We start from the raw sequence: 18,091 nt of genomic DNA, 5'->3' as shown, positions 1-18,091 counted from the left end.
TGAAGTCGGACGCTTAACCGACTGTGCCACCCAGGCGCCCCAAGTTCCATACAAATTTTAGGACTGTTTGTTCTAGCTCCGTGAAGAATGCCGAAAGTGGCTAAAATTAACAACTCAGGAAACAACAGATCTTGGCGAGGATGTGGAGAAAGAGGAACCCTTCTGGACTATTGGTGGGATTGAAAACTGGTGCAGCCACTCTGGAAAACAGTATGAAGGTCCCTCAAAAAGTTAAAAATAGAACCACTCTACGATCCAGCAATTGCACTACTAGGCATTTATCCAAGGGACAGAAAAACGCTGATTTGAAGGGGCACATGCACCCCAATGTTTATAGCAGCGCTATCGACAATAGCCAAAGTATGGAAAGAGCCCAAATGTCCATCGATGGATGAATGGATAAAGAAGATGTGGGATGCATATATATACATATTATAGTCTATATATATGGGTATATAGAATGGAATATTGCTCAGCAATGAAAAAGAATGAAATCTTGCATTTGCAGCAACGTGGATGGAACTGGAGGGTATTATGCTAAGCGAAGTAAGTCAGCCAGAGAAAAACAGATATCATATGACTTCACTCACGTGTGGAATTTAAGATACAAAACAGATGAACATAGGGGAAGGGAAGAAAACATAAGATAAAAAGAGAGAGGGAAATAAACCATAAGAGACGCTTAAATACAGAGAAGTGAGGGTTGCTGGAGGGGGGGCGGGGGAAAGGCTAAAAGGGTGATGAGTAGGAAGGAGGGCACTTGTTGGGAGGAGCACTGAGTATCACATGTAAGGGATGAATCACTGGGTTCTACTCCTGAAACCAATATGAATTTAAGTAAATAAATTTTAAAAACAGAAGATGACGGGGAAAAAGTGCTGGCACATCAGTGAACAGCCACACCCACGACAAGAAAAGGGAATGTCGAGCTGGCGAACCAGCCTTCACTTGAATACACTACATTCGAGGTGCACCCGTGTGGCGTAGTCCCAGGGAGGACTCAGTGGTGGTGTTCTGTCTTCTTCGGAAAAGCGGACAGTGGAGAGACGGGCGGCCTGACGTCCTCCTCCTAGAAGAGGATGCATCGCATAATGAGGCAGCCTGGGGGGCGCTCTGAGGACACGGTGGAGGTGGCTACCGACAGCTGACTAGGCTGGACAGACAGAAGGAGGAGGCCACGCTTCACAAGCTCCCTTGCAGCTGGAGGTAGCCAAGTTGTACAGCCCTGGCCAGCGAGACGCAAGGAGAAGCCCCAGTCCGGAGCTTTCCTTCCCAGATACAAAGGCAGAGTCTCGTAAGGAGGTTTCTGCCTTCCTACGATGTCCCCCTTCTTCATGTGACCCCGGAGGAGTGGCAGTCACCTTGCACTCCTGAGAACAAAAGCCACAGGTGAAAAATGGCAGCTGAGGGGAGGAGCCAGGTATGTTGACAACCTCCCATAGCACAAGCTCTGGACTTCATCATTCCAGACGCCTCGAAACCAGAGAAAATAAACCCTTTATTTGAGTCACTGTTCTTCAAGTCTTCGGTTGCGTGCAGCCGAGCCCGTCCACAACTTCGTTTACTTCTTCCTTCCTCTCCTCTTCAAACTTGTTGGTAGTTTTTGCGAATGGTTATTAGCCTCACGAAATGTGTCTTCACGTTCCTCTGGCATCAACCATAGTAGCATCTTATACTCGCAATCAATTTCATTAACATCGAACTGATTTAAAGCAATTAAATCATCTGAAAACAGAAGAGCCTAGATACATCTGTTTGTCATCTAACTTAGAACACAGGCGAAGGCATCCTCATGGCCCACCCTTACCAGAAACCAACGGAAATGAAGGCATAAAAATAAAAACCAGAGAAAGACCTGCATCGGCAATAAATCAGGTAGAGAGGATATACCAAAACCCTCAAGAAATGTTTGTCAAATATGGTGCAGGTGAAACTGAGCTGAAGACAGTTGCTTTATTGTTTGATTGGTAAAAAAAACTGGATACCTAAGTACCAACTAATAAGGGAACAGAGAAAGATGGGAAGGGAAGGCCATCTGATGGTACCCATTATGTCTTCCTAACGTGGAGAGGTAGAGAGCAAGGGGCAGAGGCGGGGGTGGACCACGGGCAGGATGGGCCCATTCCATGAAAAGTCCCTTCCCCATCCCAGCAGGACCATTTGGGGCAAGAAAAGTGGTCTTGACACCAAAAAGGAAGCAGGGCCTTGCCGCGACATACTTCTGAGACAAGGCACAAACGTTTCAGAGCATCGGTCTGATGTAGCATGACACCCCCTAACACTATGTCCTGGCACAGGGGGTACTCTTCAGCCTGGCAGGCAGCAAGCACCCAAAAAAAAGGCTGGGGACGGTTGAGGGAAGGGGCAGACTGCCACTAAAAACCAGACTTGGGAAGCAAGATACTGGCGCTGTGATTTTCAAAAACACAGTGGAAACGACTTTCAGGGAAAATGTTCCCTTGCTGGTAGCTTGTTCCCTCTGCATCTCCTCAGGCCACAGCAACCATTAAATACAAATTTAAAAACTCCAGGAGCGCCTGGGTGGCTCAGTCGGTTAAGCATCCAACTTCGGCTCAGGTCACGATCTCATGTTTCATGGGTTCGATCCCCGCAGTTGGGCTCTGTGCTAATAGCTCGGAGTCTGGAGCCTGCTTTGGATTCTGTGTCTCCCTCTCTCTGCCCCTCCCCCCGCTCAAGTTCTGTCTCTGTCTGTCTCTCTCTCAAAAATAATAAACATTAAAAAACAAAAACCTCCAGAGCCATTCTTCACCCACCAAATAGGTCAAGTTTAGTTGAAAAAGCATATTTTGGGGGCACTGGGGTGGCTCAGTTCGTTAAGCATCTGACTCTCGATTTCCGCTCAGGTCATGATCTCATGGTTCGTGGGTTCAAGCCCCACACAGGGCTCTGTGCTGACAGTGGGAGCCTGTTTGGGATTCTTTCCCTCCCTCCCTCTCTGCCCCTCCCGACACCCTCTCTCTCGAAATAAATAAATAAACTTTAAAAGAAGGAAAATAAGGGGCGCCTGGGTGGCTGAGCTTGTTGAACACCTGACTTCAGCTCCAATCATGGTCTTGCAGTTTGTGAGTTCGAGCCCCACACCGGGCTTGCTGCTGCCAGGGCAGAGCCGGCTTTCGACCCTCTGTCCCCTCCCTCCGCCACCCCTCTCCCACTCATGTTCCCTCTCATCCTCTCTCTCAAAAATGAGCAAACATTTTTAAAAAATTTTTTTAAATAATAAATTTAAAAAATAAAATAAAAAATAAAAGTTAGTTACTAAGCATATAATTATTAAGGTAATTACGTGAAGATATAAATGAAAATTCAGGAATAAATTCTAGTCAATCAATATTTTTAGGAAAATGGGAAAGGCTGCTTACACAGAGCTGAAGACTGCAGTAAGTTGACTTTTAAAAACGACACAAGCAACGTAAAATGAAATTGCACCCTCCATTCTTGTTGCTTTTCTTTTAATAAGAGGCATTCTAGACTCCAAGGGGGAAAAATCCACACATTGATAGACTGTAGTTTGTATCAGTCCCGTCGACAGGATCACCTATTGGTTCTAACAATCTATTTTCGTGTTCTGGTCTCAGAAAGTAGGTTGTAGCTTTTCAGCACAGATGTTATTCAGGGGGGGAAAAAAAAACCTGGCTTTTTATTGACCTATATTAAGTATAAACTCAGCTGAGTCACCAAAGCCTCTTGTGATCCTAACCCAAATAAAATCTCTTCAACCCAGTGTGGTCCTTGCAACAAACTCCAAAAACATATTGTAAATAGCTCAGCTGGCAAGAGGAACTCAAGGGAGACATATTATTACTTCTTTATAAATTCAGTCTTACTTCCTTTCATACAAAAAATAAATAAATAAATAACTAAAAAAAAAAAAAAAAAAAAAAAACCAAAAACCCTTAAATGGTGCACCATTTACCAGCAAACATTTGGCTCAGATCCTGGCATAAGGGTCAAGGGATCCTACTCTCCTACAAACGAAATAGAAGTATGATCACTACGTGGCCCATTCACTTATTCTATAATTAATTATCCTTGGTATATTACAGCTATAAACAAAGAGAGGCAAAGAAAGACTAGTTCTATAACGGTGATCGCTGACTTTCAGATATTTCTGTCTCGGCTATCATTAGCTATAAATGAATGGCCCAAGATGTTAAGAGTCCGAAAGAAATCAATTGATAGATACCAGGGAGTTTCTTAAAGAAAAAAAAAAAAAATCCTGCTGACTCCAAGACATGTGTGAGTTCAAGTAATAAACTAAATGGGGAGGTGAAAGGTCAAAGAAGAGGGTAGGGGTCACCCAAAGGGTGCCGCCTCTTTAAATGGAATAAGCAGAAGGAAATGACTTTAATTCAATTAGCTCGTCCAGAAACCTGGGGCATGGAATACATAACATGATACGAGGGGAAATTTACTGCCCTGGGACTCCTCCATCTGTGGTTCCAGGGGACGCTGCTGCTCCCTTTCTCCTCCGTGCATCTTGCTTTTGCATCCATCTCTTGTGTGGTCCAGATCCTGCCCCAGCTGGCTTTTCCTGCTGCCAGCGGTCGCGAGGGCCGCTCTGGCTCTCACGACGCGAGTGCTCCCCACGTCCAGCCAGACCGCTGGCTCTGGGATCGCCACTCTTCCTGCACAACACCTACTTCACTTGCTCGAAGGGTGGTCCGGGACCACCTGCGTCAGATCATCTGGCATGCTTGTCAAAAATGCAGATCTCTGGGTCCTGTCCCAGGCCTGCAGGATCTGAATCCCCGGGGAAGGCGGCCAGGAAGTGTCGTCTGAACACGTGGGCCGTGTATGCTCGTTAGCATGCTGACACGTGGGAACCGATGAGTCAACACACGCTATATAACGCACTAGGTACTACTGAATGAGTAATTCAGTCATTGCTTTAGATTTCGGTCACTGGGTTTTAAATAGCAAATCCTACATCTGGAATGCCTATTCAGATATGCGACGCTGTGAGGTACGCAAAAGGAAGAGGGCACAGGGAGAGCCAGGATGAAGGAAAGAAGGTGTGGCCTCCCACCCAAAAGACTGACCCTAAACCAATCATCATGCTTTCCCATCCGTTCCTAAAGAAGTGAGCACTATGAAAATAAACTTTAAGGAATTGTTTTAAATTAATCATTTCAAGTACCTCATTTAAGGCTCTAAGAGGAAATGCTAGTAATGATTTCCTGAGTTAGCAGTCAGTCAACACAGACTTCCTGATGGCCAAATAAGACAGCTCTTTTTAGCCAGCCATCTTAGCAGACCTCTAGCATTTAAAAGTGTTGACGTCGGGGCGCTTGGGTGGCTCAGTCACTTAAACCTCCGACTTTCAGTTCAGGTCATGATCTCATGGTTGGTGAGTTCGAGCCCCTTGTCAGGGTCTCTGCTGTCAGTGCAGAACCTGCTTCAGATCCCCGCCCCCCCCCCCCCCCCCCGCCGCCCCTACCCCACTTGTGCGCATGCTCTCTCTCTCTCTCTCAAAAATAAACATTGAAAAGTGTTGATCTCTTTCTTGGGGTGCCTGGCTGGCTCAGTTGGGACAGCACGCACCTCTTGATCTCAGGGTTGTGAGTTCAAGCCCCACGTTGGGAGTGGAGCCTACTTTAAAAAAAAAAAAAAAAAGTGTTCGTCTCTTCCTTTATGAGCCGTGTCTTCTCTTGGCTTCTGTGACTAAGCCCTTTCCTGTTTCCCTTCCTCTGATTGTTTAGTTCCTTGCAGGCTCCGTTAACACGCTCTACCCAATCCTTAAAAGGGGATGCACCCCAAACATCCTTGGCTTTCTTCTCTGGTCAGGACGCGCTGCCCGCCGACCACTGTCCTCACTGCCGCGGTCTCGTGGCCCCTCCACGCTGTAGACCCTTCAGTCTTGCAGCCCCGCGTCCTAACCGGGCTCCCGTCCTCCACAGCCACCTGTCCGCTGGGGACATGCCAGTGGAGACTCAAAATCCACGACTGCAAACCTGAACTCACCCTCTTCCCCCTCCCTTCAGGATTCACACTCTCTAGCTCCATATCACCGTGTATCCCTCCCAGAAAGGGGGCAGCTTTTCGAGAGCAGGGACGGCAAACTCACACTCAAATGCCCAGGTAACAAATTTACCTTTTACTTGACAAAAAAGTAGAGCCCTTCTATGTAGTTCACAAATTTTGTCTCATTTAATACTCACGGCAACGCTCTGAAGTAGGTATCGTTATCTCTAGTTTACAGGTCGGTAAATTGAGGCACGGGGTGTTGTAGTTTTGGTTTTGTTTTGTTTTTTGAATGGACCTTGCTCAATGTCGCTCCACTAGTAAGAGCCAAGATTCGGACGCAGGGACTCCGGCCCGGAGGTCAGTGCACTGTGCTCTCTCTGAGAGAACAGAGTTGGGTGAAGGAAAATACAGAGCACAGGGCCCAGAAAGCTGCAGAATGTCTGCTTCGAGGCAACCAAACTCTTCACGGCTCTGCGTCTTAAACTTTTATTTTAGGTCTCCACAGCACTCCCCCACCTCTACATAAGGTTCTGTTCATTCTGTTTCTTCAGTCCCTCTCTCTCTCTCTCTCTCTCCCTCTGCCGAACCACAGCCTTAGTTCAGCCCAAATCACGTCTCAGTTGACTGCCACTGATTTGTTGGCCACCATTCTTTTTTTTTTTGAAGTACATTTATTTATTTTGAGAGAGAGAAAGAAAGAGAGAGAGAGAGAGAGAGAGAGAGAGAGAGAGAGAATCCCAAGCAGGCTCCACATTGCCAGTGCAGAGCCCAATGTGGGGGTTGATCTCAGGAACCGCGAGATCATGACCTGAGCCGAAGTCGGACACTTAACCGACTTGAGTCACCCAGGCGCCACTGTTGGCCATCATTCTTGCCTCTCACTGGCATGTGCTCGATAGCCGTGGTCAGCAAGGTTTTTTCTCTAAAGGGCCTGATAGGAAAAGTTTCAGGTTTTCCAGGTCTTAAGTTTTCTATCACAAATACATAGCTCTGCCAACACAGCATGATATCAGCATAGAACAAATGGGTGTGGCTGTGTTCCAATAAAACTTTATTTACAAAAACAGGCAACTCTTGCTCAGTGATATCACTACCACAGTTCTCATGAACAATCTTACTCCTTATATGGAACTAAATTTGACATGGTCCCCAAACCTTAGAGAATGTGGTAAAAAGAGAAAAGTAAAGTACCGGGTAAAGTAAAACGTAAAGTAAAAAACATGAGTGAATGCTTTTATAACCACAGGGCAGAAAAAAATATCTAAGCATTAAAAAAAAAAACAAAAAAACTAATAAAGTTGAATACATAAAAGTTAAATATCTAAGTGGGGAAAAATCAAAACAAACATCACAAAAAATGTCAGTAAGAAATGACTAAGGAGATAAGAAACAAAGAATAGAAGAAAAAATACAAATGATCAAAATAGAGGAAAAGGTGTTAAATCCCATCAGGACGTAAAGTATGAAACTGAATACACACAAAAATCTTTTTCAGTTATCCTGTAGGCAAAACTGATAAAGACTGCTTTATGTACAAGCACAGAATACAGACGGAATCAGATTCCCACACGCTATTACAGGGCATATAAATTATTACTGTCCTTTGCAAGGAACCAACTGGTAGATTTATCAAAACTAAAAAGTTTAAAGCTAGCACTTACATTTCAAAACACTCATCCTACAAACAGACTCACACAAATTATCCAAAGACTTATGAACATAAAAATTAACCACAGGGGTACCTGCGTGGCTCATTTAGTTGAGCGTCCAATTCTGGACTTCCACTCAGAATCTCGTGGTCCTGATCTCGTGTCATGGTTCATGGGATCGAGCCCCACGTCAGGCTCTGCACTGACAGTGTGGAGCCTGCTTGGGCTGCTCTCTTCCTCTCTCTCCATCCCTCCCCCTGCTCGCACGTGTGCATGCTCTGTCTCTCAAAATAAATAAACACTAAAAAAAAAGTTAGCGACAGATTTGCTTTTAATAGAAAAAACTGGAAACACCCTACATGTTTATTGGTAGAGGGTTAGTTAAGCAAATAATGGCAGTTCTGCATAATGGAATAGTAGGCAGCAATAAATACTTTGAGTGAAAGCTACAAAGCTAAGAGAAAGTGGCAAGTTGCAGAACTGTGTGTATGTGTGTATGTGTGATGACCCTATTTCCATAAAATGTACAACGATAGGGCCGCCTGGGTGGCTAGTCGGTTGAGCGTCCGACTTCAACTCTGGTCACGATCTCGCGATTCGTTGAGTTCGAGCCCCGTGTCAGGCTCTGTGCTGACAGCTCAGAGCCTGGGGCCTGCTTCGGACTCCACGTCTCCCTGTCTCTCTGCCTCTCTCCTGCTCGCACTCTCTCTCTCTCTCAAAAATAAATAAACATTAAAAAAAAATTTTTTTTAAATGTACAACCATACCTATCAGTTCAGATCTGCATACTTGTACACACACAGGAGGCTACATTTCAAGCAGGGGTTTTATCTAGAGTGGACTAAATGGGTACTTTTTCAGTTTTAGATACATGCTTCTGTATTATTTGAATTTCTGTTGTAATAAGCTTGTAATAGCTGAGAAATAATTAAGCCACTTAAAAAAAACACGAGACAAAACACAAAGTGATTGTATGTTCCTCCAAAGAACTTTCCAGAACTTCCCGCAGCCGAGATATGGGAGCCAAACTCCTTAGCGTGAAATGCATGCCAGCATGGCAACATGGCCCTGCCTAACTCTTCAAACTTTCAGTGAGTGTCTCTTCTGTGTCACATACAATTGTACTGCATTCCTCATAATATCCCCAGTTTTCAGAATATTCCAGGATGTACCCAACTTCTTTGCCTTTGCAACGCCTTCTCCCTCTGTTTACAATCCTTGGCCTTCAGTATCTCTTAAACACCCCTTCACTTCAACCCCCTTCACAGGCAGAAACAATCCCTTCTCTGGGTCCCCCCTCTGCCTTAGGACACAGCTCCATTAACATTATAATACAGCACCCATTAATACAGATTTCTCTAAGCATGGGTACAGTAAAAATAACAGTATTAATAATTGCTAATTAAGTGCCTAAAAGGTGTTGGGCATGCTGGTCTCATTTAATCCTCATGATGAGGCTATAAAGTGAGTACCAGTCTCTCCATTTTACAGGTAAAGAAACTATGGCGTTCAGGGGCGCCTGGGTGGCACAGTCGGTTAAGCGTCCGACTTCAGCCAGGTCACGATCTCGCGGTCCGGGAGTTCAAGCCCCGCGTCAGGCTCCGGGCGGATGGCTCAGAGCCTGGAGCCTGTTTCCGATTCTGTGTCTCCCTCTCTCTCTGCCCCTCCCCCGTTCATGCTCTGTCTCTCTCTGTCCCAAAAATAAATAAACGTTGAGGGGCGCCTGGGTGGCGCAGTCGGTTGAGCGTCCGACTTCAGCCAGGTCACGATCTCGCGGTCCGTGAGTTCGAGCCCCGCATCGGGCTCTGGGCTGATGGCTCAGAGCCTGGAGCCTGTTTCCAATTCTGTGTCTCCCTCTCTCTCTGCCCCTACCCCGTTCATGCTCTGTCTCTCTCTGTCCCAAAAATAAATAAACGTTGGAAAAAAGAAAAAATGAAAAAATAAATAAATAAATAAATAAATAAACGTTGAAAAAAAAATAAGTTAAAAAAAAAACAAAAAAACTATGGCGTTCCAAGGTGAAGTCAATTACCCAAGGTCACAAAGGTCACCAAAAGTTCTGGGTTCGAAACGCAGATGCATCTGACCACCGTGGTTTTATTTTTATACACGTGCAGACCTACAAAATCTCCCCCACCAGACTGTTAGCTTCTCTGTGAGGACAGATGTCCTGTATCTCTGTATCTTTAGCACTTAGCGCAAAGGTACATGGCAGATGCCCCGCAGATACCGAAGGAGAGGCAGGCTCTTAGTATTAGCACCATCGAGTTCCACCCCCTTGATGATGCAGGAGCCCCCACTCCAACTTCTCTCACACATGATCTGCTTCCGTGTGGATGGTTCCAAGGACGAGGACCGCCGCCTTTTGAGGCAGCCCGTTTCGCACCCGATCCTTCTCCCGCGGGCTCTCCCTCACGCTGCTGGCATGTGCAGTCCCTCCGTTCTGCCCTCTCAACTGTAAGTCAGCAGCACTGCTCCTTTAAATCAAAGGCGCCACAGACACTGGAAGACGCTGGATAGGTGTCTTCATTCTCCTTTCCCTCATCTGCTTTCTCCCTCCTCCCTTCTCTCTCCCAAGAAAAACCACCCCCTGCCCCAAGTGACAGGGTTTCCAGCCCCCCCCTTCCTTGCACTTGCCCTCCTCCGGACAACTTCAATTTGTTAATTTCCCTCCTACAATCAAGTCCTTATAAATGAGAAGCACTGTACGCAGAGAGCTACGTACTCAACAAGATGGCACGATGTCTGCCCGCAAACATCTTGGGGAAATCTAACATACATTAAATAGACAAGCAGACGTCTACCTGTAATCATTTGGAAACTAACCTTCAAGGTGCTCCCATGCGTTGGGCGTGCTGTTGGGTACTCTGAATGCACCATGTGATTTAACTCTGATGATCATGGTTCCTGCTCTACACGAAGAAGTCTCAACAAGGCTGAGAAACGGCCCAAAGGCTCACTTGACTAGTAAATGACCTCGCCAGGATCTGAACTCCACTCTGCTGGACTTCAAAGCCATATTCCAAGTTTTGAGAAGGGAGACTCGGGCCAAGAGCAGGCAAGACAAGGCTTAATGGAAAAGCCTTGAAAGGCGCTAACTGGATACAAGAGGGGCAGGAGGAACGGGTATGGTGGGTGTAATGACCAGTTAACGGGCAGGACAGTGTGGGGGGAAAAAGTCTGCTTATGGGGAAGAGTTTCGTCATTCCTCTCAGGTCTGGCAGAGCTGAGGAGGGAGGCCGTATGGAAGGACTGCAGACTCTTGGGCAGGATAGGAATACACGAGGGCAGTGTTTTAGGAAAGTGGGTCTGGCAGAAGAAGAGAGGCAGAGATCACAGCCAGGAGCTCCTGCAGTAACCGCAGACATCTTATGTTTTGGACCTCAGCTAGGGTGGCAGCTTCAGAAAATCGGATGAGAAATCTCATGGGCGTTACAAAAGACTCCTATGCTAACAGTTGGATGTCAGACTAGAGATGAAGGGAGATTGTGCAGCAAAAACTCAAGAACGATTCTAAGGTTTCCGGTCTGGGGGAAGCAAAGAATGCTGCTATTACTGCCAGAAATGGGACAGAGAGAGTAAGAGAGAGAGAGAGAGAGAGAGAGAGAGAGAGAGAAGTGATTTGCAGGATGAGAGGGGGATACTGATGTGGGCACGTTCAGCGATGGTGCACACAACGCAAGAAGTTCTTGCTGGTGGCGGAGGTCAGTTCCGCTGCCTTCAGACTGGGAGGACGCATTTTTGGGGTGACATCCTCATGATCGCTTTCGGGAGTCATTCTTACCATGGCAGCACCGATACGCCACTTGCATAAATGACAAAAGCAACCTTCGGTGAAATGTGATGATTCCTTGCTCAGCTTCTGGAAAGCACCAAGGCATGTCTGCGAGGAGGCCCCTGGAATCAGTCTCACTGTTTTAGAGCTACACTGGGTAAGTCTTACGGTGACTCTTCAGCTCTTCCCGTCAAACTCCCTATGCCTACTTTCCATCCCGCACCCCCCCCCTCCCCAAAAAAAGGTTTTCTTTAAGTGACCTCGGTCACTGAGGAAAGAAGTTTGCCTCCTTTCACCTTGGATTTCAGGCTCAGCTCTCCTGAAACACACACACCACCACCACCCCGCTTTCCCTGGTTTTCTCTACTCTCAAAAGCCTCTCTGTCTCATCTGTTCGTTTCTCCATTTTGACTCCGTTAACATTACTTCCCACTTCTCTCCTCAGAGAGTACCTGGTTTAACTTTATGTTTCGCCCGTTATACTTCTCCCTATGCTCGTCCAAGAAGAGGAGAGACCGTGTCTTCAAGCTGCAGGATGACCCAGACCCCACCTTCTACACAGGGTTAGCCCACAATAAGCTACTTTTACGCTTAGCTACGAGACAGGATGCCAACAATGAAGCTTCGCCTGAGTCACTGGTGGCTGTTGACAACCAACTGACACGATTACGGGTTAATACCCAACACGTATGGTAAAATTTGGTACGGTTTGCTAGACTTAGGCAACGAAAATCTGGCTCCAGACCTGTTTCTCAGAGAAGCACGCTAAATCTCCACATGCCTGGGACAATCCCGGAGGCCCTACAAGAAGCAAAACCCAGAAGTGAGCTCGGAGCCCTGGTGGCCACCGCAGGTGTGCTGCGTACCAAGCACAGGCGTGCAGGCATTTTCGTTTCCAGGCCTCAACCAGAACTCATTATCCCACTGCAGCTTTAAAGGACAGCAGGTGTAAAAACGCAAAAGATGAGAAATATGCAGGACAGGCATTGTACTTTAATTGCAACTAAGAGAGAGACTAGTTTTAGTACCACGCGTTTGGTGCAAAACCATTTACAGTTCCGTGTAAACGGAGTTTGGAAAACTTGGTTTTAAATCGCAATTACGCTGAAGAGAGCAAAAACCACCAATGGAGGATCAGCAGTTTGAAGATATTCCTTTGGGGGCGGCGGCATCTGACCACAAGTAAGGCTTTAAGCAAGAATCTGACGATACGGGAAAAGCAATGTACCTGTGAGTTTGATTTTGGACAGCCGAGCCAAGATTCCTGGCAAATCATCCAGATGGAGTTTCATCTCTTTCCACTGCTTTTCATCCTTGGTCTCTCTTCCCACATCGAGTGAGCCTTCAATTACGGAGGCCGATTCCAGTTCCAGCAGTTCTTTGTCATTGGGCTTTCTGGATAAAGGTAGGTGGGGGGGTGGAAGAGGTCTCATTGCACAGGTCTCTGCTTTGGCCTGAGCCAAAGAGCTTCTCTCAAGGAAAGGGGACACCGTGGGTTCTGGCTTCCGTTTGACTTGCTGGTTGAGGCTTCTGTTCAGTTGTGTGACATACTAAATAAAAAAAGTACACGTTACTATCAACCCAAGGCCCCAAAGGCTCTTAGACGGTTGTTTAGTAACACCGTCCGTCAGTCTGATACTGGACTTGAGAGATTTTCCTCAACCGTTGTAAATGTATGCTGAATCAATGAATGCTAGAATGTCTTCTACAAGGAAATCTCTAGGCTAAGAGGTACAGAGACTATAATGCCTCAGCAGCGATTTTTAATTCTATGGTTTAGAGAGTCCTAGAAATTTAAGTTCCTTGAAAGAAAAATTTATTTCTTATTCATACTCCAGCGTTTTCCTCAACACAGTACCACAAGCTGGAGGTTAAACGTCCAATACGGTGAAAAAGTTTTCTATCATTGAGAGAGCCCAAGTCAAACCTACTGTGGACTTTCAATGTTCATAGGCAAACAGAGAGGGGCTCAGCGGTGGGGTAGAATTCAGGACTAAGTGACATTAAAGCGCTGTGTATGTGGGAAGAACACGAGATGTAGAGTCCAACAATCTCTACTGCTTACCAGTGAAAAGTAATAACTACTACTAACATAGTAGGGCCCTTTCTTGTTTTACAGAATACATATCTTTACAGTTTATAAATTGTGTATCTTATTTAAGCTTCCAAAAGGCTATTTAAGAAAATGGATCACTGGGGCGCCTGGGTGGCACAGTTGGTTAAGCGTCTGACTTCAGCTCAGATGGTAATCTTGCAGTTCATGAGTTCGAGCCCCACATCGGTCTCTGTGCTAACAGCTCAGAGCCTGGAGCCTGACTCTATGTTTCTCTCTCTCTCTGCCCCTCCCCGACTTGCACTGTCTCTCTCTCTCTCCTCTCTCAAAATTAAATTTAAAAAAACATTTTTAAAAAAGAAAAAAAAAAGAAAATGGATCATGATCATTATTATCTCTTTCTTTAACTTACAGAAGAGAAAACAAAAGATCAGAAATAAAGTGACAGAGTCAATGGCGAGTTAGTTGTATGTGTCCCTGGTACCTGGACCCACCTATTTTGATAACCAGTTAAGTGATTTTCAGTTACGTCACAAAGACTTGAAATGACATACACTAGTCCTAGAAAGGAATGAAAACTCGTGAATGAACCAGAGTTGTGTTTATATAAAAAAAGGCATTATATACATGCTTCTAAATATCCATTATCCTTGATCCCCAACTTAAGAAATCTAAACATCTCTGGAAATGTAAATCTCTTATCAAAATAACGTTTCATTAAGATTTTGTTACTTTTAAGTTTTAAGGTGGGCATTCTAAGTTCAAAAAGATGAGAGAAGTATCAAATCAGACTTTAGAGGATGAATTTGCTAACTGTTCATACCTGTGTCATAATTATGAGTTTTCAGCTCTCATTTCTCCATTCTGTACTTTTCTATTTGAGAAAATGGCAGATGTCCTCACTGCTAATTAGGAGTAAGTTACCCTGTGGCCCACGAGATCACGGAACCAACCCAGAGGCCTGAGATGTATGAGCAAAGCTCACTATAAAGTCCCTAGCAAATGACAAGATCTCAGTTTGCTTGAGTCTACTCAGAAGTGCCTGCGTTTCAAAGACTTTTGGATGCAAGGCTGATGCGGGAACACAGGTCACACTGGTAAAGAAATTATTTCTACGTTACTGATACATTCACAGAACCTTAAAGAATTTAAAGAGATGTGTGATAACGGTTCAGCTTTTCCTAATTTTACCCTAGGTGAAATATGCCAAAAGTTTCCAATCTCTCTCCAAACTTTATCAGTAAGTTCACGATCATACTTTTAGCCTCGGACACCAGGGTTATTCTGGTTTCAATTAATAATCAAAACGAGGAATTCAAGTTTTGGATAAACTCGAGAGGACACTAAATAAAAATCTTTTTCAAGCAGCACTTCTTACGGCTCTTCTGATAACGGGAATGTCTCAAATTTCCTCCTACAAAGAAAGAAAAGGCAGATGTGCTTCTGAACATACCATGCGCCTGAGGAAGGTAAAGTGTTGAAATGTCATCCACTGCTTACGGACGCTCCTGAAAAGACGGATGAACTCGCGAGGGGATTCCTGCATAGCTCTTCCTTCCAGATACCAGACACATCCTCCCACCCAACCTGTAACACAGAAAAGGGGAAAACAATGCGCCCATGATTAGTGCTCCTCACCAAGTGCTGACGGCACCTACCCAGAAGCCAAGCCGGCCACTGCGGTAAGCAACGCTTGCGTGATGGGTCAGACCTCTGATCGGGTTTGCCAATCACTGCAGTGGTTCACCAAGGCAGCGTAATTCTTCAGCAGGGACGGGAAATTTTCCATTTGGGGATCATTACGCTTTTAGTATATTAAATGCTGTAATGCCCGCACTGTTGATCTTTTTGAGAAAATATAAATAAACAAGTCAGTCACTTTTAAAACAGAGGCACCTGGGTCGTTCAGTTGGTTAAATGTCCGACTCTTGATCTCGGCTCAGGTCAGGATCTCACAGTTCGTGGGATCGAGCCCTGCGTTGGGCTCTGTGCTGACAGTGCAGAGCCTGCTTGCGATTCTCTCTCTCCCCCTTCCTCTCAAAATAAGTAAACTTCAAAGACCATGTTTTAAAATGGCAGAAAATGAGAGACAGTTTTTCTCAGTAACAATAAACTGGTAAATACATTTCAGATTAATATTTTGGCCACATTGGGGAAAACGAATAACCAAAAGGAAGGTGAAACAGTCCTCAGTGAAATGGGGCTCTATCAATCATGTCAGAAAGAAGCAAACCAGGGGCGCCTGGCTGGCTCAGTTGGTTGAGTGTCTGACTTCGGTTCAGGTCACGATCTCACAGTTTGTGGGTTCGAGCCCTGCATCGGGCTCTGTGCTGACAGCTCGGAGCCTGGAGCCTGCTTTGGATTCTGTGTCTCCCTCTCTCTCTGTCCCTCCCCGCTCACACTCTGTTTTTCTCCCTCTCAAAAATAAATAAACATTAAAAAAATTTTTTTTAATTAAAAAAAAAAAAAGAAGCAAAACAGCTGTGTCTGAATTTGGCTTTTAATCAAACCATACCTCCTCCCAAATAACAAATCCAATGCTTCTGTGTAAGGCCATGGAAGGGGAGCGTTTTATCACTTCCACGACACTAAATATTTCTGGTTCTCCCCCACCTTCGCTCATTGCTTCTCAGCTTTTTGTGCCATCGCGTCTTGCTGTGGGTGGCCAATTCAAGACAACCGCGCCCCACTGCGTATTGTCCCTGAGCAAATGCAGTTCTAGGGTAACTTCTAATCTTCAACTCATTTCTAGGGTCCTCATGCCTACTTCCCACTGCTGTCTCAGTATCTCGACATGGATGGGTTGTAGCAGATAGGGTTTCTTCTGGAAGCCCAGGACAGACCTTACTGGCCTAGACGTGTGTGTGTAACTCCTTACTCTCCTCTAGGCACACCACACATTTCACAATTTGTCCATCTTTGTCGATGTTTCCCTGCTTTTGGTGTCTTGCCTCTGCTCTCTGCCTGTCAAATTTTCAGAGCCTCTTTTCGACTACTCTGGCATATTAAACTCTTTTCAGTGGCGCTTCTTACCGGAAACTTTCCATGTGTCTCCGCCATCTTATTTGGGGGTTCCTTGACGGCAGGGGTTCCCCTTTACTCACCTCTGCTCCAAGAGCTCAGCAGAGTGCTCTCTATACAATGACGAGATAACGTCTGATGACTGGATTTCCTATGTGACCTACGGAGACTGTGGGTAGCAGCATCACTGCCCCTCAGAACACATGGCAATTATCTTAGACTGGAGATGTCATTTCTTCACTGAAATCACAGACTCTCCTCCGACCTCAGTGAATTATGAAATACTTATTTTCCATACGTGTGAGTGTGCGTTGCCTGCATATGCGCACAGGAGGTGGAGAGCGACACTGAAATCAGTCCTCTGAAATTTCCTTTCAAATGAGTCCTCTGATAGTCAAGGGCTCGTTTTTTGTTTTTTAATTGGATGGTGTATAATTTTCCTTTTATTGCCTTGATACTGTTCTTTGGGAAGATAGGACTTAAAAAATTTTTTTTCATGTTTATTTTTGAGAGAGAGACACAGAGACAGAGCAGGAGCGGGGGAGGGGCAGAGAGCGAGGGAGACACAGAATCAGAAGGAGGCTCCAGGCTCTGAGCTGTCAGCACAGAGCCCGACACAGGGCTCGAACTCACGAACCATGAGATCATGACCCGAGCTGAAGTCAGACATTTAACCGACTGAGCCACCCAGGCGCCCCGGAAAGATAGGATTTTAAAACCAGTTCTGAGGTCATTTGGTCCAATGAGAAGTACAAGTTGCTGGGAAGGAAAGAACCATCCTGGAAAACATCTCTCAAGGTTAAGTGTGTCAAACCTAGATTCTCCAGAATAGTAGTAAGAAAAAAAAAAACAAAACAGCTAGGAAACCTCACATTTAAACGATGAAAACACTTCATTCGGTCAAAACGTGTTGTATTTCTATGCATCAGTGCCTAGAGACTGAAAGACATTTCAGCCCTACTTAAGCAAATATAGGTTTGAAGGTCCACAGAGCTTACGATACTTAACATTAAAAATCTGCAAACACGTGACCATATCCACTATTCGCACCAATACTGAGTCATGACGGTAGAGCTTTTATTTTTGTGGGGAGGGAGGGAGGGAGGGAGGGAGAGAGAGAGAGAGAGAGAAGGTCTGTGCGTGCACGAGGCTGGGGGTGGTGTGGTGGAGAGAGAGAACCTTAAGCAGGCTCCGCGTTCAGCACAGAACCTGACACCGGGCTCGATCCCACAACCGTGAGATCATGACCTTGGCTAAAATCAAGAGTCAGACGCCCAACCGACTGAGTCACCCAGGCGCCCCCATGATAGTAGAGCTTTTAAAATGTGGTGCACACACACACACATAACTGAAAGGTCCTGAATTTCTTGTAATGGCTACAAAACACTTTGAATTTTCAGAAGCAAAAGCAGACATAACCATTAGATGCCTAATATAATCTCACTCTACCTTTCTGCCACCCTTTCCAACCACGTTGCTTCCATGTATCAGGCTCTCGTAAAGACTTCCAACTGGAACATTAGCAGGTTGTATACTTCTTCCTGGCAGATTTTCTGGCAACTGTGTTCATGGGCTCAGGAAGCTAAACTGTCTATTAATTCCTCTCAT

General features: G+C 45.5%; 1 protein-coding gene across 1 annotated transcript in view; it reads right to left on the bottom strand.

Moving 5' to 3' along the window:
- Window positions 1-18,091, bottom strand: part of LOC125151365 (protoheme IX farnesyltransferase, mitochondrial) — a 138,307-nt gene that overhangs the window by 117,993 nt on the left and 2,223 nt on the right. The window contains exons 2-3 of the mRNA XM_047832212.1: window positions 14,916-15,049; window positions 12,638-12,959 (exon numbers count right to left, since the gene is read on the bottom strand). Of these exons, the coding sequence (XP_047688168.1) occupies window positions 12,638-12,959; window positions 14,916-15,049 (456 nt within the window). The remainder of the gene's footprint in view (window positions 1-12,637; window positions 12,960-14,915; window positions 15,050-18,091) is intronic.

This window comes from Prionailurus viverrinus, chromosome E1, assembly GCF_022837055.1.
Source record: "Prionailurus viverrinus isolate Anna chromosome E1, UM_Priviv_1.0, whole genome shotgun sequence".
In the NCBI taxonomy this organism is placed as follows: Eukaryota; Metazoa; Chordata; class Mammalia; order Carnivora; family Felidae; genus Prionailurus; species Prionailurus viverrinus.
Note: the sequence above shows the minus strand (reverse complement) of the source record. Positions and strands in the feature narration are given on the sequence as shown.